General features: G+C 42.3%; 1 protein-coding gene across 3 annotated transcripts in view; it reads left to right on the forward strand.

The window, feature by feature from the left end:
* The window catches only part of LOC114647313 (tolloid-like protein 2), a 339,436-nt gene that overhangs the window by 272,568 nt on the left and 43,138 nt on the right, over positions 1-23,730 (forward strand). For all 3 annotated transcript variants that reach the window (XM_051923412.1, XM_028796002.2, XM_051923413.1), the window contains 5 exons: positions 1,429-1,531; positions 5,109-5,225; positions 7,285-7,430; positions 15,090-15,285; positions 23,042-23,167. In XM_051923412.1, coding sequence (XP_051779372.1) covers positions 1,429-1,531; positions 5,109-5,225; positions 7,285-7,430; positions 15,090-15,285; positions 23,042-23,167 — 688 coding nt within the window. The remainder of the gene's footprint in view (positions 1-1,428; positions 1,532-5,108; positions 5,226-7,284; positions 7,431-15,089; positions 15,286-23,041; positions 23,168-23,730) is intronic.

The raw sequence follows: 23,730 nt of genomic DNA on the forward strand, positions 1-23,730 counted from the left end.
TTCCCTTAAGATTTACGCGTTTTTAACTGGTACAACTTTGGTGTCATACTGACATAGGAATCAGCTTTTGAGAGGGAAAATGCTTATACAGCTGGTCCCATCCCAAACAGAACAAGACAATGCAACAACATGTCAACCTGGTCAGTATACGTAACTTAGAATAACTGTCATGAGATAAAACAGTTTTTTTTGTTTCAATAGTATGAACTATACGTTTAAATGCTGTATGTCAGTGTGTTCCGTGGCAGAAACTTAATAACTCACATGCAACAAACATAAACTGTTGAAAACAATGTAGATATAAGTGGTCAATAGGTGGACATCAAATATGGCTATTTTATAAGATTATGGATAATTTACCTTGCTCATTTTATATTACAATATTGACATGTGTCGAAACAGAGTGAGATAACAATAGATTATTATATAAAATGTGTTGTCATTTCTACACGCTGACACCAAAATATATGCAAATATACAATGTGCACTTTAATCACGTCTCAATTGTTTGATCTGAAATTTGAAACTATGGAGCAGAGGGGTAACTCAAGGAATAACGTGTCTTTTGCCCCAACCATTGCACTTTAATTGGCGGATTTGGTTTATCTGTGTACTTCAGCTGAGCAGGTCTATTGATCTACCATACCAGTGACAATACATAAATCTGCAAATCGAATAAAAATGTACAATTCACTAACACAGATGAGCTACAATTACTCTTATCTGAAAATTTGGAAACAATTTGCTGACCCCAGTAAACTTTTTGGTGCCGCTGTATGAGATATCAAAGAAGTATCTGTAAGGGGGCTGTGATGACAGATGCTGTATTCTGACATGATGATATGTGCTATTGATGATTCAATATTAGTTTGAGATTTATGACAAGTTGTATTTTTTAAACAAATTCATTCTTTTAATTAAATTTCCTCATTATGACGAGGATAATGTAAAATCCAGTACAGTATTTTTGTTCACTGTATAAATTGACATGACTGTGAATCCATTGCCATGAATGAGAATACCTCCATTAAACTCTGACAGCATTTCTTAAACACTGTTGGCTTACCTAGAAAAATCACTAAATCATTTCAGAAAATATTTATAGCAAGATCTGTACAGTTATTAATGTGATGTTTGTTTTGCCAAGTTAGTGGAAGAATTTATTTAAAGTCATGTTTGTCTCATCTGAGTAGAATCCAGTTTTCTTAGATAGACTTGTTACAGAAATCATTCAGACTTGTTTGAGCGATGGATGAAACACACATGTCCTGTTAACTTTACTGAGCTTATGTTGTAAGCTCTACAGAAGAAATGAAGTCTGAATCTTGTAAGGTGGCATCTTGTAAGGTGTCCTTGTTGTTGTCTTTACAGCTATTTTAGATGGATGACGGCAAGTCTCCCCTTACTAACATATCCTCCCTCTTGTAGGTGATATTAAACTTCACGTCAATGGACCTTTTCAAAAGTCGTCTCTGCTGGTACGACTATGTTGAGGTGCGTGATGGCTACTGGAGAAAAGCCCCTCTGCTTGGTAAGTTACAGATGGGGCTTTTTGGTTTCCATCTTGAATCTGTTTTTACATGTTCAAATAGGTAATAGTTTTGAGGTGCCATTCGTTTAAGCCATATTTATGAACAGTAAAATTCATGCGAGAAAACACGCTGACAGGAGCAAAGAGATGCCACATACAGTCATATGAAAAAGTTTGGGAACCCCTCTCAGCCTGCATAATAATTGACTCTACTTTCAACAAAGACAAAGACAAGCCAGATTCATTTTGGAACAAAGTGCTTTGGACTGATGAGACAAAAATTTAGTTATTTGGTCATAACAAAAAATGCTTTGCATGGCGGAAGAAGAACATCGCATTCCAAGAAAAACACCTGCTACCTGCTGTCAAATTTAGTGGAGGTTCCATCATGCTGTGGGGCTGTGTGGCTAGTTCAGGGACTGGGGCCCTTGTTAAAGTCGAGGGTTGAATGAATTCAACCCAATATCAACAAATTCTTCAGGATAATGTTCAAGCATCAGTCATAAAGTTGAAGTTACGCAGGGGTTGGATATTCCAACAAGACAATGACCTAAAACACTGTTCAAAATCTACAAAGGCATTCATGCAGAGGGAGAAGTACAATGTTCTGGAATGGCCGTCACAGTCCCCTGACTTAAATATCATCGAAAATCTATGGGATGATTTGAAGCAGGCTGTCCATACTCGGCAGCCATCAAATTGAACTGAACTGGAGAGATTTTGTATGAAGAGTGGTCAGAAATACCTCCATCCAGAATCCAGACACTCATCAAAGGCTATAGGAGGCGTCTAGAGGCTATTATATTTGAAAAAGGAGGCTCAACTAAGTATTGATGTCATAACTCTGTTTGGGTGCCCAAATTTATGCACCTGTCTAATTTTGTTAAGATGCATATTTTCTGTTAATGCAATAAACTTAATGTCACTGCTGAAATACTACTGTTTCCATAAGCCATGTCAGATATTAAAAGGAAGTTGCTACTTTGAAAGCTCAGCCAATGATCAACAAACATCCAAAGAATTAAGAGTGGTTCCCAAATGTTTTCAAGTGACTGTATTTATTAAAGTAACTGTATTAATGAAAAAAAATATAATAAAAAAATACAATATATATACGGTATTGTAGAAAGACACAATCACAACAAAAAAGAGTTGGGGATCTTCCCCGTATATTGTGCAAAAGAAACTGTTTGGGAGAAAAAGAGTAGTCACTTTAGACTAAGACTATATAAAAACGTATTGACTGCTTGACTGTGGACGCCTGACTGCTTTTATAGCGAGAGGGCAGGAAGGTTCACATCCACCACCAGCTTTATGCTACTTGACAATTAGCTCAGGTAAGAAAAAAAACTTTACATTTGAAATGAATGCACTTTTACCTTTTGCAAATGGGCAACATGGTCACTTAATGGAGTTTATACATTTTCCTAAACTCTGAAGCAGTTTTTCTCTGAGTATTCTAAATTATACTAAGTTGTGCCCTGAGAATGCTAAAGATGTATGATGTTAATTGGTGATGGAATGCTTGGCCATTGAAAGTTGGTTTATCCCAGTAGGCTTGCTGCACAATATTCAGTCTTTAACCCAGTAATATTAAAAATATTTCAATTTGCAATTTAAAAATATAATAAAATAAACACATTAATGTTAAGACATTGGCTTTACAAGACTGTAAATCGGTGGGCATGCTGACCTTCAAGCATAGTTTTGCTCGCCACCTTTTCTGACAGCCTTTATCGTGTTGCCTGATGGAGCCAGTGCTGTACGAAGTGAGGTACTGTGAGTTCAGTTTCCCATTTTTTCATGGTATGTAAATCACAACACATCAGACAGGTGAGCTTCTCTTCTGCGTGTGAAGTCCAAAACACCCACATTCCTTTACCCTCCTCCCTGCATTCTATGCATTGTATTTCTGTATGAGCATTCATTGGTTGCCAGCTCTCACGCACACAGAGCCACTACTACAACTAAAGAGAAAATCAAACCTGTTTAATCTCAAGCCTGCTCTAATCTCCTAAGGGGACAAGACCTTTTATCGTTAGGCAATGATTCAAGTTTCACTAAACTTCAAGGAGGGAGCCAACCTGGGCATTTGAGCAACTCATCAATGAATCAAGTCGCTCCAAGGGATCCCCAGTTTTCAATCAATTGACTCTCGCTAAACTTCAAGGGAGGAATCCAAGCCCCCCATACCCCCATCCTTGGCCATTCGATCGGTTTGTCTAATTTTCAAGGAGGATAAACCTTAGATTGATTTTAGATTAATTGTCCTGTCCAAAACATCAAAGAGGGATCCAATCCACCTCAGACATCTGTCATTCTATCGTCTCGTCAATGATTTCATCCATTGTAATCTCCAAAGGGTCCCACACGTCAGACCTTTGATCAATTGTCAATCAGTTGAGCCTCTCAAAACTTCAAGGGGGGGGATCCAGCCCCACACATCCTGGCCATTCGATCGACTCTTCAATGAATTGAGCTGCTCTAATCTCCAAGGGGGACAAGATCTTTGATCGTTAGGCAATAGGTCGAGCCGCTATAAACTTCAAGAAGGGATCCAACCCCAGCATTTGTTCAACTCCTCAATGAATCAAGCCACTCTAATCTCCAAGGGCTCCCCCTCACCCCAGACCTTTGATCACTTGTCAATCAATTGATTCCCTCTAAACTTCAAGCGGAGAATCCAAACCATACGCCAAATTCTCCCATCCATGGACATTCGATTGGTTAGTCAATGGGTCAAGCCACTCTGATTTACAAGAGGGAAAAGACCTTAGATTGATTGTCAATGAATTCCGCCATGCTGTACTTCAAGGAGGGATCCAGTTCTCCCCAGATGTTCATTCGACTCGTCAATGAATTGAGTCATTGTAATCTCCAAAGGGTCTCCCCACGTCGGACCTTTGATCAACTGTCAATCAATTGAGCTACTCTAACAAACTCCCCACACCCTGGACATTCGATTGGCTTGTCAATGAATCAAGCTGCTCTAATCTCCAAGGGGGACAAGACCTTTGATTGTTAGGCAGTGAACAAGCTGCTCCAAACTTTAAGGAGGGATCCAACCTCTGGGACAATCGATCAACTCATCAATAAATCAAGCTGCTCTAATCTCCAATCGATCTCCCTACCCCAGAACATAGATTAGTTTTCAATCAATTGAGCTGCTCTGATCTCTAAGGGGGGACCCCACCCCAACTGGAACTAGCTCCCATGTACGAAAAAATTAATAATTCAAGAAAATACGTAGGGCTTTCCCACCCAAATGTTTCCAGGCCCTCACTTTTGCAATTTTTGGTTTTGCCGCTGAGTTGCTGAAGGTCTTCACATGAGAATCTCTTAAGATTATATAAATGAAGATTTCAAGTGAAAATCACTGGAAAATTCATCTAATGTGAGATGGTCTTTATTATTGGGTGGAATTGTAACTCTGTGTTTTTATCTCATAACTGAAATCATCGGGCTACCTCATATCAGAAGCATACCTAATTCAGGTTCATATTCAGATGCATTCTCAGTGCAAGATAGAAATGGCATTTGTAATGTATCATTTCTATGAGTGGCTTTGTTCTTCCAGGCAGATTTTGTGGCGATAAAATCCCTGAGCCCATCTTATCCACAGACAGCAGACTCTGGATTGAGTTTCGGAGCAGCAGCAACATTCTAGGCAAAGGATTTTTTGCAGTCTATGAAGGTAAGGAAGGTTGGTTGTATTCCAGATAACCATGTTTCACAAATACATTGCAATTTTGTCTGGCAAGGGATCATCTTCACAAGCTTGCCAGTGTGGACCGGTGTGCCCAGGGCTAGTAGACAGTTTTCCATTTCCCTACTGGCTACGTTTTCCCATATAACAGATTTACAGTTAAAAAATAACGAAGGAACTGTTCAGTGGCTGCTTTAGTGTATGCCAGAGGTCCCCAACTCTGGTCCTGGAGGGCCGCAGTGGCTGCAGGTTTTCATTCTCACCCTTTTCTTAATTAGTGACCTGTTTTGGCTGCTAATTAACTTCTTTGAATTAATTTGAATTGACTTGCTCTTGAAGACTCTGACCCAATAATTGTTTCTTTTTTCTTAATTAGCAGAAAAGCAAAAATGAGATGCAAAATGAACGAAAACATGACCGGCAAACTGAGTCCATCATACAATATCTGAAAATAAAGAAAGAGGAAGGTCTCAGATCTCCAAAACATTTTAACAGTTCACTTAGAAAAGAGAAAATCAACAAATTTGGAAATGTAGGCGATTGCATAATGAGAGCAGCAGCAAGCCATGGAATTAAAGAACGGGTTTAATTAATAACGAGAATCGGCATCTAATGAAGCAACTGGTTGGAGTGAAATTGGTTCAAGTTTGAGGCTCTGACTTAGTTGGTCTTCTGTTGATTCACTCATTTCACATTTCATTTCTGTTTCAGTGCCATTTAAGGAAAGAAATGAAGCAATTCAGAGGAACAAATCTTAAAAAACAAGTCAATTAAAATTAATTCATAAGAAGTTACCGTATATACTCGTGTATAAGTCGGATCTTGAAACCCGAAAAATCGATCATAAAATCAGACCCCGACTTATACGCCTGTTCAAAAATGTGACACTTAATTTTTTTTTTTTTTACAACTTCTTGCTTCCTCCAATCTCACATCAGTTTCTCAGACACATCGAATTTTATTGCAGCAGCGCATTTACCAATTTCTTTCGCCAACTTTTAATTTAAAACCAGCTGCATATTTTCTTCTGATCGAACGCTTCATCATAGATAAGGGATGCCCTTATTATAAAGGTGTATGAGGGCGTGTGATACAAAAGACACAAAACAGTACAAATGTCGCTTCGGAAGAGTTCAGGTATTACTGTGTGGTCACGCAGGCACAATAGAGAGAGCGAGAGAGAGAGAGGTTAGGAGCACGCGCTGATACAGCACATTGCGGCACCCACATAAAAAAAAAGGCCATGTGCTCTGTGGTTACTCTCTGAGGCAGGCGTTAGCATATCAAAATCTCTTGGACCAATAGCGTGAGTTTTCTGCATTCGTCTTATACGACTGACTTTAGAAAATACCAGAAATTATACTATAAAATCAAGTCCCGACTTATCCAATGGAGAACTTATCCACAAGTATATATGGTAATTATCATCATAAACAGGTTACTAATTGAGAAAAGGGTTAGAATGAAAACCTTCAGCCACTGTGACCCTCCAGAACCGGAATTGGGGACCCCTGGTGTACTGTGTCAGTGAATGTGTTATAAGGCAGCCCATTAGTTAGAGGGCTGTTGTCATGAAGGCCACAAGCTTCTTGTGCTTACTTTACTGCTGCATTAGGCTATGAGATGAGAAGTGACTTGATGTGTGGATGGAGTTTAACCCGCAGTAGAAATGGAGGTAAGAGTGATGAAGTGTTAGAGTGTGGTAAGCTGGCCTGAAACCCTTGTGGTAACCAGAGTGACACAGTGAAGTGCTACACTCATCTGTCGTTGTGCTCCGTAAAGATAAATAATACCTTGCAACCCAGAGGCCAATCTTTCAAGAAGTCCTAGCAGCAGATCCACTACTTCCTTTACTTTTGTTGGCTGCTTTCTTCTTTCAAATTCACTCTTTTAGCAACTCATTCAAAGTGCAGAGCTTCATGGGTTGTGTTGCATGCTCTGGCAGATGTTGTCTCGTCCAGAATAATTTATTCTTATCAATCAAATGTTTGAATCTGTGTATAAAGACTCATCTAAAAGCAGCTGACATCCATTTTGATTTTTCAAGCCATCTGTGGGGGAGACATAAACAAGGATGTGGGGCAGATCCAGTCACCTAACTACCCTGATGATTACCGACCCTCTAAGGAATGCATCTGGAAGATCACCGTGAGTCAAGGCTTCCATGTGGGCCTGTCCTTCCAGGCCTTTGAGGTAAAATAAGTTGTGCATGTGGTCCTGTCAGGGCTGCGCATATGAGTGTGGGTATGTATGTGTGTGTGGGGTGGGGGGGGACCTCCTTTTAGGTCTTTGAGATGAGTGTGTGGGCACTGGCATGTGTGTGTTAGGGCAGTGGTTCTCAACCTTTTTGGCCATTGGACCCAATTTTAGCTATTTTTCTTCAGTGGTGGCCTTTTATTAGCAGACATTTTAATTTAAACCATCCAACATTTTCCCCTGAATGGCACACATTAACAAATGACAATTGTCGACAACTGAGAGGAATACAAAATTCCAAAAGAAATGTTGCGGCTTAGTGAAATAACATCCATCCATCCATTTCCCAACCCGCTGAATCCGAACACAGGGTCACGGGGGTCTGCTGGAGCCAATCCCAGCCAACACAGGGCACAAGGCAGGAAACAATCCTGGGCAGGGTGCCAACCCACCACAGGACACACACAAACACACCCACACACCAAGCACACACTAGGGCCAATTTAGAATCACCAATCCACCTAACCTGCATGTCTTTGGACTGTGGGAGGAAACCGGAGCGCCCGGAGGAAACCCACGCAGACACAGGGAGAACATGCAAACTCCACGCAGGGAGGACCCGGGAAGCGAACCCAGGTCCCCAGATCTCCCAACTGCGAGGCAGCAGCGCTACCCACTGCGCCACCGTGCCGCCCGTGAAATAACATAGTCAATTAAAAATTAACAGGCACACGATGGCGTAGAACAGAACAAAAATGATGTCTGATTTTTAAGTTAAGCGACAAGGCCCTGAAGAGCAGTCAGGCTTTAGGTTGGAGCTCCGTTCAGTGGGTTGCTTGTTCCCAAATGAGACACCTCCTACTGGAAACATCCTGCTCTTATAGTCCTTGGACCGAATAGGCGGAGTCTTTTCTCTCATTGGGTGTCTTCTATGAGCTGTGGGTGGGAAAAGAGAACAGCTCCCCCTTGTGTCCCGGGGTGGGAGTGCTTACCTCTGACGAGCCTAGAAGATGATCCTCTGACGCACATGCGTGACACAGTAAATCATTTTTCAACATTTCAATACAGTAAACATAAATGAAATACACATCCAAAAATAACTCAACATACTGGGTCATATTTAGGGTCCATTTTTTTTTTAATGGCTAACCTGGGCTTGTCTGATTTGTTTTAACAAGTTTGTTGAAATTGGGGCTAAACGAAGAGAGTGCAGAGAGGAATATGTTTTAGTTTGCTGGCAGTGGACTTGTCTCATACAGTATATCAGCACACGTGTCTATTGCACAAGAGAAGATGAGCTGTAATGGATGGCATGCAGAGTTTGGCATCCCAGCCGGTACTGAACAGGGATCCTTACCCACCCGGGAGGCCAGTGTAACGGAAGGACAAGGGAAGACGATTTATGTGGGACATTTCTTCCCCAGTATGTTAGGTGGCAGCCTCACTGGATCAGGATCCCCACGCAGACACCTGCAGGCTATGCTGGAACCTGTGGTCTTGTGAGGCAGCCCTGTTGGGTTCGTGGGGGCCACTGGGGGGAACTGAAGGGAGTAATAATCCCTAGTTTGTGGGACTTCCATTTGTCCCTGAAGTACTTCCATCAGGCTATGCCCTAGGACTAGAAATAGTCCCGGATCCAAGATTAAAGAGACCACTCAAACACATCCAAGTGAGTTGGAGTCGGGTGCAAGGAGGGCAAAGCTCGCCTAGAGGTATGAATAGTGCTGTATTTGGTTTATGCCCTTTTTAAAGCCTTTATATAAGGTACTTGTTTAAAATTTTATTTATACTGAAACTTGTGTTTGTGTGGTTATGTCTAAGGTTTGGGCTGCTGCAGCACCCACTGGTGGTCACGGTGTGTTTTCTTATATTTGGCACTTCAGTGTGCAATGAGACATTGCCCCAAGTACCTGCTGGCTTGTTATACAAGTATGCTACAATTTTTTTGTGGAGCCTCAATATTTTCATCTTTTCATTTAAAAAGGTTGGATAATTTACTTTGGTAAGTAGCTTGGTTTGTTTTCAAATATCCATAGCTGAAGGCTTCTTGATTTCGTTTGGCAGTGCCAAACTGCAGATAATGCACAACGGCCGTTACCCACCACACTTCATGGCGAAAGTAGATGTATACCTTAGAAAATCTGGGCTGTGTGTAGTTTTAATATTCCTGTTTGGTTCGGACTTACTGTATGTGAGGAATCTTGTGTGGCTGATATGGAATTAGAAGAGTTTAGAGTAGGTGATGTTACAGGGCATTTGAGGAACTTGTCCACGTTTGTCGGCTTTCATAATGAAGCTTGTTGTGTATAATAAGTTGTCATCTGCTCATAAAAGTTCAATTCCTCCATCTACAAGAGCAAAATGGACCTAGGACTGGGTGCAGAACTGAAATCTGCAATAGTAGACCCAGGTCAGGTCAGTTTGGGGAGCATGCACTGATACAGCACGTTGCCACACCTACCACACAACGAAACAGCTTATGATTCTGGTTGGCCACCCCTAGGCAAACACACAGTCTCAGTCACACCCTTGGAAATGACCATCCATCTGTCACATCCAGGTGTTACGTGAGCGTCCCCTTGGCCTGGTCCAGTCTCTTGGCTCCTCAACAATGAAGATTCTGCAAGCCAGATGACCCTCGGGGAATCACCCCACATGACCGTAATGCCGTAATTGACCCTCCCCCACAATGCCGGTAATGTGCTTCATTTGGGACTCCGTAAGAAACTGCTCATTCAAAGTAAAATCAGCGGTACCCAAGGATTCTCTGAAGAGACACAGTACTGAAGGAGACCAGATCACTGGATACCGTCCATGTCTGGCAACCATACAATACAGGGAGCACCAGGACTCTAAAGACTTGGACCTTCGTCCTTTTGTGCCACACACCCCTTTCCAGCGACCTCATGACCCCCCCCCATACTCTCCCAATCCGTCTACTGAGTTCATAGGAAGAGTCACCAGAGACATGAATGTCACTGCCAAGGTAAGTAAACCTCTTGACGAGGTCGACACTCTCTCTGCAGACAGACACACTGCTGATGGCTGTGCCCACTAGGTCATTTGGGAGGAGTGGTGGCTCTGAGACTAAGGAACTGCACTGGCAAACGGAAGGTTGCCAGTTCGAATCCCGTAAATGCCAAAAAGGGACTCTGCTCTGTTGGGCCATTGAGCAAGGCCCTTAACCTGCAATTGCTGAGCGCTTTGAGTAGTGAGAAAAGTGCTATATAAATGCAAAGAATTAATTATTATTAAAGAATTATTAAAGGCCTGGCTCTTGGTTTTTATCCAGGACACACGGAAGCCCAGACACTCGGACTCCTCACTCAGTCTCTCGAGAGACCCGATCAGAACCTCCATTGACTCCACGAGATCACAGCATCGTCAGCAAAGTCAAGATCAGTGAATCTTTCTTCACCAACAGATGTCCCACAGCCGCTGGACCCCACAACCTTGCCCAACACCCAGTCCATACAAGCATTGAACAGAGTAGGAGCACAACGCACCCCCGACGAACCCCAGAATCAACTGGGAGAAAAACAGAGGTTCTGCCTCCACTCTGCACAGCACTCACAGTAGACCAGTGTACAGGCCGGCCATGATATCCAGAAACTTTAGGGGGGTGCCCTGCAGAGTCTCAAGATGTCTAACAGGGCAGCTTATACTGAAATTGTATTGTACTTTGTAAAGCGTTTGACTCAGTAGCCCCCTAGAACATTAAATCGATGTCTGAATTAAATTTTTTTGTTTTTTAAGCTGAAGCTGATAACCCATCTATGACATCCAGATATGTAATCCCCCGCCAGGGTGAGAGGAGGCGCTGCCGCTAACAGACGCTTGTCTTTTTTTCTCCTTCTGCCTTGAGAAGATGCCCCAACCCTCCTCAGGGCAACTGACCATACCCCTTATACTCCTTCTGAAAGCACTGGTATTAAAAGGAGACGCCCCCTGAATGTCGTGGTCTCATTTCAACCCGAATCACTGAGAAGGACAGAGCTCCCCAAACCTTTTGATCTCATTAATCACTGAGATTATTTACTTTTATTTCACCACCAAAGGGATGCCTATTTACTTTCCATGCAACCAGAATAAAGGGGGCAACCCGGTTGGCACCCCAACACTAAGAATATTTTTTTCACCCATACACACCAGGGTTGTATGTCAACCTACTGATTGGGACTGTGAACTGCTGCCTTTGCTTTTTTAGTCTTATCATTGAGGCGACACCAGCCATGCAATATCAAGGGGTCCACAGAGAAGCACTATACATTTTATGATTTTTTCAGGCTTTAAATGAGCTTCTTGCTTAATTGGTTTTACTGTCTGGCAGCTTATTACCTCCATTCTGCATAAACGTTTTAACATATAAACTCACAGACAGTGAAACAAGTACACACAAAGTACAAGCAACATTTTGAAATGGTAAGAACAATCTCCCTCCAGCACAGTTTAGGAAACTCGGCAGACACCTCATCTATCCAGGAGCTGAATGAATGCATTTCTTATCTTTAGGGTGGGTGTGTTTGTGTGCCCACGTCAGCTTTGATCTACCACTTCTGATGATTGACTTCACCTTTCTGTGGCACTGTAGTGAACAAGCAGGTTAGAAAAAGGACAGAAATCATCGTGGAAGGCTCCCTTCACAATAGTTTTTGTGATTGGATTCAACCTTTTGTTTGTTCTTGCTGGGTTAAGCTACAGCTCATCAGCACTCGGGGGGGGGGGGGGCCTTGGGGGGGGTAGAGAGAAAATACAGCAGCCATACCACCTGCACTTCAGAAGATGACATCCACCTGAAGCTAAACACATTCGGACCTGGGCAGTACTTGGATGGGAGACCATCTACTGTAGGAAAAGCTTGAGTTGCTGCTGGAAGAGGTGTTGGTGAGGCCAGCAGGGGGCGCTTACCCCGTGGTCCATTTGTGGATCCCATTGCCCCAGTGCAGTGATGGCGCCGTCCTTTACATGAGATGTAAAATCAAGGTCCTGACTCCATGTGGTCATAAAAGATCCCAGGGCATCCTTTGTAAAGAGCAGGGTGTATCCCAATGACCCAGCTAAATTGCCCACCAAGCCTAGTCATTCTGACCCCCTTATCATCCCCCATCTCTAACTGGCTCTCTCTGTCACCACTTCATCACCTATCTGCTAATGTGTGGTGAGCATACTGGTGCAGAAATGGCTGCCATCACATCACCCAGTTGGATGTTGCACGTTAGTGGTGGTTGAAGTGGCTCCCCACTCACTAAAGAGCTTTGAGTAGCAAGAAAAGAGCTATATAAATGTAATGAACTATCATTATTATTAATGTATGGATTTGTGCCTGTTGCATCCCTAAGAGGCTCTTTTGCATTGCAAACTCAGTCTATGCTGCCATCTTGTGGACACATAGCAATGTATAACCAACTAATTGGTTTTGAAACTGTATTAACAACAATGAAAGAAAACGGTCAAGCAGGAAATGTTAGCATTATGTTAGCATCTTTACAGGTACAGTGCACATATCTGGAAGTTGTGATGGAACCATCAGCCTTCTAATTTAAAATGCTAAACACTTTCTCAAGAGTACAGCGCCTATAAAAAGTGTTTTCATTATACACCATTGAATCACGGTGGATTTTATTTGACTTTGTTGGCACTAATCAACAGGAAAAGGCTCCTAAATGTCAAAGTGAAAAAACAAGTCTCTCTAAAGTGAGCTAGTCATTCTCCAACGACCTTAGTCCTAAACAGGGTTGTGAGGGTCTTCTGAAGCCTATCTCAGCTGGCAAGGCAGGAACAAACCCTGGACAGGGCGCCAGTCCATCACAGGGCGAACGCACACACCAAACGCACACAATGGACAATTTAGTAACACCAGTCCATCTAACCTGCATATCTTTGGACTGGGGGAGGAAACCCACGCAGACACGGGGAGAACATGTAGAGACGCCACGAAGGAGGGACCCAGGATACAAACCCTGGGTTCCTTATTGCAAGGCAGCAGCATTACCACTGCGCCACTTTAAAGTGATGTAAATGTTTAGAACATGTTAAACTCAGAATGATCACATAAGATTTCACCCCCTTCAAGTCAGTATTTAGTAGACTGCGGCCGCGAGAGCCTTGAGTCTGTGTTTAGTGGTCTCTCAGCTTTGCCCAGCTACACACTGCAGTTTTCTCCATTCTTTTTCTTCCTTCCAAACTGCTCAGCTGTGTCGGGTGGCATTTTGATTGTGAATGAACAGCCTTTGTGAAGCCCAGCCACAAATTCTCTATCAGATTGAGATGTGGACTGGGACTCTGCCACTTCAGGACATTCACATTGTTGTTCTGAAGTCCATCCCTATGTAGCTTTGCCTTTATGCTTGGTGTCGTTGTCTTGTTAGAAAACAAATCTTCTGCCAAATCAGGTTTTGCTCCAGAACATCACCATGTTTTGCTGCATTAATTTTCCCCTTACAAGGCTTCCAGGGCCTGCTGCAGAGAAGCATCCCCACAGCCTGATGCTGTCACTGCCATGCTTCATGCTGGGAATGGTGTGTTTTTGATAATGTTCTGTGTCGATGGTCTCCATGCCAGAACAGACCCAACATGCAGATGATAAATAGACCCCCTAGTAGATTGTATACCGAGAATGAGCAAGTTGCAAAAGAGAAACACGGAAATACAGTTCACAGTGTGCGAAGTGCACATTTATTTTAAGGAAAGTGTGAACTGTGCTGAATAACTTGTTTAAAATGACTTACTTAGAGTTAGTTCTTCCTGCGCCAGGTGGAGGTCATCCACCTGAAGCTAAGCACATTCGGGCCTGGCCAGTACTTGGATGGGAGACCATCTAGGAGAAGCTACTGGAAGAGGTGTTGGTGAGGCCAGCAGGGAGCATTTACCCTTAAACTATTGGCCTAAAAGCGATTGCCATTGAGCTTGGTCAGCAGTAGCAGTCTCGATTTCGTTCTGTGCCAAGCTGACTGCACAAAGGTCTTCGAGAAATGTGTGCCACCAGGTTTGCCTCAGTCGCTCTTGTTTCTGTTTCCCATGCACTGGTGTCCACAGCATGGCCACTTGAGCATGCGGAGAAGGTGGCCCACAGAACAAAACAGGTCAGTGACAATATCGAGGGCAAGTAGCGGTTCTTTGATACACTTCTTCATTTCTGACGTGATCACGGTGTGAGATACAAAGGATCTGTCAGTGGCACCGTTGCTGGAACACTTTCAGGCATTTCGCGATGGTCGCAGTCACCTTCCACGTTTCACTGGCATAGATAGCAGTAGGAATTACAATCGAATTATATTTTCAGATAAGCCCCAAGCGGCACATCGACTTCTCAATCAGACACAGGGTGCCATGGTCAGACCCACTGTCTGTCGCCACAGTGCTACCGAGATAGGTGACGTGCTCCTCTTCCTCAAGGCACTGTTGACTGATGTAGGTGGGGGGGTGCTGACATTGGAGTACCCTACACATAGAACCTTGGTTTTCAACACACTGATTCACAACCCAGCAAGCACACATACCTGATGGGTCTTGTTATTTTTACTTTGTGTTTGGTGCATCTCACAATTTACATCTTCTGCGTTGCTTTGTTTCGTATTCTTGTCTTGTGCTAGTGCTCATTGCAAAAGATCCCCCACAAAACAAAGATTGACTGATCAATTTATTTTACGTTCAAAGATTGAAAGACATGACAATTGTGCCTATGACTTTCTGGAGATCCGGGATGGAGTCCATGATGACAGCCCCCTCATTGGCCACTACTGTGGATATGAAAAACCAGATGACGTCAAATCAACCTCCAACCAGCTGTGGATGAAGTTTGTGTCTGATGGCTCCATCAACAAGGCAGGCTTTGCAGCTAATTTTTTTAAAGGTATAGTTCACTATCATCCTTAGTAAGGAAGCAAAGTGTGGCAACATGAACAGGCACTTAGAGACAGAACCAGACTAATGCATGCTCCACAAAGTTGATTTCTTGACATTAAAGATGTGTTGTATGTACATATAAAGAAAAGACAAAACAGGATTCAGATTGGCCATTCTTTCACTGTTGAATGAAACCGCATGTTTACCTTTCATCTGGATATGGTGGATCCTCTCTGCTTTCGTTTTCCATTTCAGGCTGCAGTACATTTATAATATACAGTGTGAACAGCAACAAAATGTAAGAGAAGTGATCAAAAGGAGACTGTGTATAAAGTTCACAGTGGTTGAGAGACATAACCCTGCTGCTGTACTGAAGGGAACATTTCAGCAGGAACAGCGTTCCTCAACCAGACCTGCTCTAAAGGAAATACGGTATATAGGGCTGTATGGTCATTTTTCACCTAGTGTGGATGTTCCCCCTGCCTAGAGGTTTCCTTGAAGGTTACAACCTTACTGTGTGACATACTAATGGTGTCGTTGCCACTGCAATACTCTGCCAGCCAAGTATGCCCTATGCCTGACACTTAGTAACAGTTAAAATAAAATGAAATGAACACCACTTTCTTGACCGTGCAAGTTTTGTCATTTCTCACTTAACAGGGCAGTACAACAAGCAGAGTCTTTTTTTGTTTTCAGAACAGAAAACTAAGTATCATTGTTTTATTGTGGTAGGATCCCAATTCTGCTTTATACTCTTTGTTACGTGGACCTTAACATTAGAACCTCTGAAGTTTACAATTTGTTTCGTAGTCCCTAACCTCCTTAAATATCCCTGAAATACTCCAAAAAGCTTGCAGCTCCTTATCACGGTGCAAGTAGCCAGGCAATCATTAAAATTCAGTTTTATTTAAGAATCCAAGAATAAAACTGAATAAAAAAAATCATTGTGTAATGAAAAGTAGCATCTTTTACAAGTACCATAAATTTACACAGGCTGTTACACACTCACAGCAAATGTATGTTTTTATTATATGATAATAATAATAGCAGCTCACTACTCAAAGTGCTAAACGCAGAGAAAACACAGGATTCAAACCTATTACCTCACATAGGTTGCTAAACGATAGCTTTTCACTGCGCCATCTTGGCATTACCACTCTGACAACTGGCTGAAAATGAAATGTGCAAACACACACGTATGCGAACGTCTTTTACTTTGTACCGACATGTCAGTTGAGAAATGTCTTCGGTTTTATTCGTGAATAAAAGCTGTGGAACATGACCTGGACACATACAGGCAGACACGTTCAAATCACCCCACACACGTTTATTTACAGTGTCCATATTTACAATAAAGTGCTCCACAGTCCCCAAGTCCCCAAAGTCCTGGCCAACAACAACAATGCCTTCTCTTCAGGCCGCCTCCTCCCAGACCTCGTCCTTCTTCCACCCGATTCAAGTCCTGAATGAAGGGAGGCGGCCCCTTTTATAAACAACCGGATGTGCTCCAGGTGCTTCCCAACAATCTTTCACCGGCACTCCCCAGTGTGGCAGAAGTGCCGGCTGCGCACCCGGAAACACTCCGGGTGTCCCCGGTCCTCTTCCCCCCAGCACTTCCGGGTGTGGCAGAAGTGCTGAGGTCCAGGACTCCCAAGGCAAGCGGTCACCCCCACGTGGTCTGGGGAAGGCGTAAGCCCTCTTTCGGTCCTCCGGGGCGTCCTGGCCGGGTCACCCCTCCCAGCCACCTGTGACAAAGCATACTTGTTTTGTTGCACCTTTTGTGAAAGTGTTTATTGGATATTTGGGCTTCAGTCTTCACATATCCTACACTTCACATCAAAATTATGTTGTTATTACTATAATATATGGAAAACATTTTCTGTCTTAGCTGTGTGTTCAGCATTTCTTGCCTCGCATTTCCTCTGTCATTCTATATTTACACAGATGTTGTAGACATGGAACACACATGAAATATATGTATTTCAAATCACAGAATTTCATTAACATGTCTAATTCCCTACAAACGCATTGCCAGATAAACACTTCAACACAGACTTCAGTTGTGAGGATTGCATCAGGGTGATGCCTTCATCTGACTGAATGGGGGGTAGGGGGTGTAGCAGGCTACTTCTGCTAATCCACACATTTGCAAAACAAAAGTGGGCTAACAGCGCAGTGATAAGGAGATACGAACTTCTTAGCATATGTCAGGGAAATTTAAGAAGGTTTGGGACTCCGAAAAAAATCGCAAACGTCAGGTATTCTAGTGTTGACAGAAACCACGTACAGTGGAACCTCGGTTCACGACCATAATTATTTCCAAAACTCTGGTCATAACCCGATTTGGTTGTGAACCGAAATAATTTCCCCCATAGGATTGTATGTAAATACAATTAATCCGTTCCAGACCATGCGAACTGTATGTAAATATATATTTTTTTTTAAGTTTTTAAGCACAAATATAGTTAATTATACCATAGAATGCACAGCGTAATAGTAAACAAAATGTAAAAACATTGAATAACACTGAGAAAACCTTGAACAACAGAGAAAACTAACACTGCAATAGTTCACACTATAGTGCTAGGAACCGCTCGCTAAAAAACACTTTTTTTAATGCGTTTTAAGCACAGGGAAAAAAATGAACATTTGAAAAATCCGTAATTTAATAAACCACCAAGAAAAGTAACATTGCAACAATGCACGCTACGAACCGATCGCTGAAAACAGAAGTGAAAACAAAAACAAGCCCAGTGCATTCTTTAACTGCCTTCTCTACCTTATGCGTCCAGCCCTCTGTCTCTCTCGCGCCTGTGTGTGTGTGTCTCTCTCGCACGCCTGTATGTGTGTCTCTCTCTCGTGTGTGTGTCGCGCTCTCTCTCTCTTTTTCTCGCTCGCTGCACAGGAAATGCACAGGGAGAAACTGAACATGTACAAACCAAAAGGGGAACTGGCTTGTTCATGTACTGAGTGTGTGGTCGTGAACAGATGCAAAAGTTTGGCAAACTTTTTGGTCGTAAATCGATTTGTACGTGTTCCGAGACGTTCGTGAACCGAGGTTCCACTGTACTCTTTATCACTCACATCAGGGTTGGCTGCTATTGTACTTCTTTTACATCAGGCAATTAGATAGAGTAACAGGACATGCAGAAGGGAAAGTTACACATTTATTAATTTGTTATAGATAATATGATAGGTAATAGCTCAGTATAATGAGTGAGTGTAGTTAAAATAACACAGCCTGATACTAGGCTACCAGGTGGCTCTCGGTCTTATGTTGATTGGTTTCTGGTCTAACTTACTCTCTGCTCCCACATGGCCTTTGAGTGGAGTGGCAATAAACAAACAAAATATGGCAACTGAGAGAGATGCTCTCCACTAGATAATTTATCCAATTCTAATGGTCCTTGCCATGCCTCTTGTGTGAGTCAGAGTGTGTAGTTTCCAATAACTCAGCTCAGGTAGATTCAGTCACCATTGGCAGTCCAGTCAAGCTTTGTTCCTGTCAGCAATTTCTCCAGTTTCAAAAGAGGTATAAATATAGTCTCAGACAAACAAAGAAAGGATACACTGGTAATTAGGTTGTCAACTGCCTTCCCAAACCTGCCTTCGAATACAGTCTTTCTTCCTAAAGGTGTTGGCTCATAGAATTTAAAGTGACCCTATCTTTAATATATGACACTTAAGCGACTTGGGCACAAATAATGATTAAAAAAAGGGATTGAAAAATCACAAAAAAGTGGGTGGAGTGGTAGCTCTCTGGCTAAAGGGTCTGGTAACTCGAAGGTTGCCAGTTCGAATCATGGCAGTGGCAGAAGGAATACTACTCCGCTGGGCCGTTGAGCAAGATCCTTAACCTGCAAGTGCTCAAGTAGTGCTGTAGAAATAGCTGACCCTGTGCTCTGAGCCCAAAATTGTCTGGAGAGTAAGTTGGGGTATGCAAAAAATGACAAATTCCTAATAAAAGAAATTGTATATGGCAAAGTTCTGTCTATCAGTTATATGGTGCCTTTCTTGCCTGTCTATCATATAGTGCCTATCTATCTGTCTGTCTGTCTGTCTGTCTGTCTGTCTGTCTGTCTGTCTATCTATCTATCTATCTATCTATCTATCTAAATCCACGATTCTGATGTCACAGATAAAATATCAAAGCACCAGATTCACAAGTGGCTTGTAAACTATACCAGGAGCATGCTATAATAAAGCATTCTTATGGAATCAGTTACATTGCATTACATTGCACACTCTGAATCAGCATTTAACAGAATTTCTTAAAGATCCAGTGGAAAAAATAAGTAAACATTTGTAACACCATAAAACAAAGCTTTTCTCATTAGATAAAACACGCCTTCCTGAAAGCAATGGCTCTTTTGTATACATTTCTACACTTTTCCCTCAGAATATACTGCATGCTTCCTTTTCAGAAAGCTATTGTTTTTCTTTTTCTTTTTTTTTGATTGTACTAATCCCTGAGGGGAAGCTGGCTTTTTGCATGACCTTTGGGGGTCAGATTTCAGGCTCAGCTATTGTACATTGTCCCTGGAGCAATTTTCAGGTAAGTATCTTAAATGACAATTTATTGAAAATGATTAAAATGTTTAATATTAAAGAATCAGTTCAGTATTTTCCAGGTCAAAATTCATAAATTTGGTATATACAGGTGCTGGTCATAAAATTAGAATATCATGACAAAGTTGATTTATTTCAGTAATTCCATTCAAAAAGTGAAACTTGTATATTAGATTCATTCATTACACACAGACTAATGTATTTCAAATGTTTACTTCTTTTAATTTTGATGATTATAACTGACAACTAATGAAAGTCCCAAATTCAGTATCTCGGAAAATTCGAATATTGTGAAAAGGTTCAATATTGAAGACACCTGGTGCCACACTCTAATCAGCGAATTAACTCAAAACACCTGCAAAAGCCTTTAAATTGTCTCTCAGTCGAGTTCTGTAGGCTACACAATCATGGGGAAGACTGCTGACTTGACAGTTGTCCAAAAGACGACCATTGACACCTTGCACAAGGAGGGCAAGACACAAAAGGTCATTGCTAAAGAGGCTGGCTGTTCACAGAGCTCTGTGTCCAAGCACATTAATAGAGAGGCGAAGGGAAGGACAAGATGTGGTAGAAAAAAGTGTACAAGCAATAGGGATAACCGCACCCTGGAGAGGATTGTGAAACAAAACCCATTCAAAAATGTGGGGGAGATTCACAAAGAGTGGACTGCAGCTGGAGTCAGTGCTTCAAGAACCACCACACACAGACGTATGCAAGACATGGGTTTCAGCTGTCGCACTCCTTGTGTCGAGCCACTCTTGAACAAGAGACAACGTCAGAAGCGTCTCGCCTTTGGACTGCTGCTGAGTGGTTCAAAGTTATGTTCTCTGATGAGAGTAAATTTTGGAAATCAAGGTCCCAGAGTCTGGAGGAAGAGAGGAGAGGCACAGAATCCATGTTGCGTGAGGTCCAGTATAAAGTTTCCACAGTCAGTGAAGGTTTGGGGTGCCATGTCATCTGCTGGTGTTGGTCCATTGTGTTTTCTGAGGTCCAAGGTCAACACAGCCGTCTACCAGGAAGTTTTAGAGCACTTCATGCTTCCTGCTGCTGACGAACTTTATGGAGATGCAGATTTCATTTTCCAACAGGACCTGGCACCTGCACACAGTGCCAAAGCTACCAGTACCTGGTTTAAGGACCATGGTATCCCTGTTCTTGATTGGCCAGCAAACTCGCCTGACCTTAACCCCATAGAAAATCTATGGGGTATTGTGAAGAGGAAGATGCAATACGCCAGACCCAACAATTCAGAAGAGCTGAAGGCCACTATCAGGGCAACATGGGCTCTCATAACACCTGAGCAGTGCCACAGTCTGATCGACTCCATGCCACGCCGCATTGCTGCAGTAATCCAGGCCAAAGGAGCCCCAACTAAATATTGAGTGCTGTACATGCTCATACTTTTCATGTTCATACCTTTCAGTTGGCCAACATTTCTAAAAATCCTTTTTTTTGCTTTGGTCTTAATTGATATTCTAATTTTCCAAGATACTGAATTTGGGACTTTCATTAGTTGTCAGTTATAATCATCAACATTAAAAGAAATAAACATTTGAAATACATCAGTCTGTGTGTAATGAATGAATCTAATATACAAGTTTCACTTTTTGAATGGAATTACTGAAATAAATCAACTTTGTCATGATATTCTAATTTTATGACCAGCACCTGTATGCATTTACCATGCTAAATTGTGTTCTAAAGTTTAAACATTTTCTCTAAATTTTTAAAAATATTCTGCCCTCATTGGCACTTTACAATGGAGGCAGTGGGGCATGGGGCACCACTGGAAAATAAAAGCCTTAAAAGAGCTAAGCAGAGACGAGTGTGCTGTGTGCAATCTGGTAGCAGAGATGTTTTTTTGCTGCAAATGTAGCTGTAAGGAAAAGCTCTGTGCTACCACTCTGCCTGTTTGACAAAACATCTTTACCAAACTTTAACCTGATTAAAACTAAGTGTACACCTATGGCTTTTGTTGAGTTCTTGTCATTTGATTACAGGCTACGTACCTTAACTTGTCCCTCGAGAGCTGACACTTGAAGACCGATCCACACTCATGCACAATGAATCTGACATATTTTTTTTTATTAGTTTCAATAAGCAGCTTCATCCTTGAAGAGCCACTGACTTTCTGCAGAAACACTTCCAAAACGCTCTTCTGTTTTCTTCTGCCGGCATTTTATGAGCGTTACCTTTCATTTCAAAGGAAACCAACGTTCAGCCAAAAATGCTTGAAAACTGCTGTATGCAGGAGTTTTCTAAATCAGTCACAGCGAAAACTCTCAGGTATGAATAGTATCATTAGAAATAATGGCACGTAAGTTTTCAAACTGTTTGGGAGCATTCGGGTGTTGCTCTAAAATGCTTATGTGTGAATGGGATATCTGCGGGAGGCATCGAATTGCCTGATAGCAGCAGGCAGATGCCCAGAGTCGCTCCTTAGCACACTATGGAGGAATGAGCCTGTGGCTAAAGGGGATCTAGGAGAGCGCCTTCTGGAGAGGATTTTTTTGATAATGACATTTGTTTCTGGCTTTCCATATTCCAATGTTGAGATATTCTTTCTGCATTTCTGCCGTCCACCACACAAGATTACAATAAGTTTAATTGTTGGGTTTTCTATACAAATGGCAGGACAAAACCCTTTCCTCAGTACAGTGAAAAACTTACCAGTCAGGTATGAAACAGGGGAGGTGGTGGGTGAAGGTCTGGGTTTGATTCCTCTGTCCAGCTACACTGTATGGCAAGGAAGAAGAATTGGAAACAAGGAGAATTGAATCATCATGGGCTTGAGGCAGTCTGTAGGGGTGGCAAATAATAAAGCAGCAGAAACAGCCACATCACCTCTAGCACAATTAGGGAAGTGTTATGTAACGTCCCTTCAGCTGCATTTAAAATACTGGAAAATCTCAGATCATTTTGAGGTTTAGGGACCCTCCAGCTACATGACTTTCTGTCTTATTTCAGGTTTTATTTTGGCACAGTACAGTATTATTGACATCCTGTCTTGTCCAAAATTCTCGTGCTGTCCAGTCTTCATTTTCTCTATTTTACATAAGTGTTTTGGTTTAATTTTTGCTGTATTGTATTCTAAGGTTTGATTGATTGATAATTATGTGATTTTATATCAGAGATACTACTGTAACCATTATTGTTAATCATCCTGATTTTTTATTTTTGTCTTTTCTCCTCAGAGGTGGACGAGTGCTCCAGGCCAGACAATGGTGGCTGTGAACAGCGTTGTGTGAATACACTTGGCAGCTACAAGTGTGCGTGTGATCCCGGGTTTGACCTTGCTCCTGACAAAAGAAGCTGTGAAGGTAAAGTAGCTGAAAAAGGAATGTAAATTTCCATCATATGGAAAACTGCTTAGTATGACCTGCAGGCATATGTGCTGTTGCTTTGTGTTATATTCTGGTTTGATTTTTACAGCCACCCAGCCATTTTCCAACCCGCTGAATCCGAACACAGGGTCACAGGGGTCTGCTGGAGCCAATCCCAGCCAACACAGGGCACAAGGCAGGAACCAATCCCGGGCAGGGTGCCAACCCACCGCAGGACACACACAAACACACCCACACACCAAGCACACACTAGGGCCAATTTAGAATCGCCAGTCCACCTAACCCGCATGTCTTTGGACTGTGGGAGGAAACCCACGCAGACACGGGGAGAACATGCAAACTCCACGCAGGGAGGACCTGGGAAGCAAAAATGCAGATGATGTGACTGTCTTAGGGTCACAAAGTACCTGTGCCTGTCTCTACAGTAGCAGCAATTAAATTTAAATCTTTAAATCTTTAAAATTAAGTCAGTTTAATTAAAATTAAATCTTTAAATGTGAAGAGGTGTTGGGGTCATCAGCCGGCTCATTTCTTACTCA

The sequence above is a fragment of the Erpetoichthys calabaricus genome, chromosome 2 (assembly GCF_900747795.2).
Source record: "Erpetoichthys calabaricus chromosome 2, fErpCal1.3, whole genome shotgun sequence".
NCBI classification, from domain to species: Eukaryota; Metazoa; Chordata; class Cladistia; order Polypteriformes; family Polypteridae; genus Erpetoichthys; species Erpetoichthys calabaricus.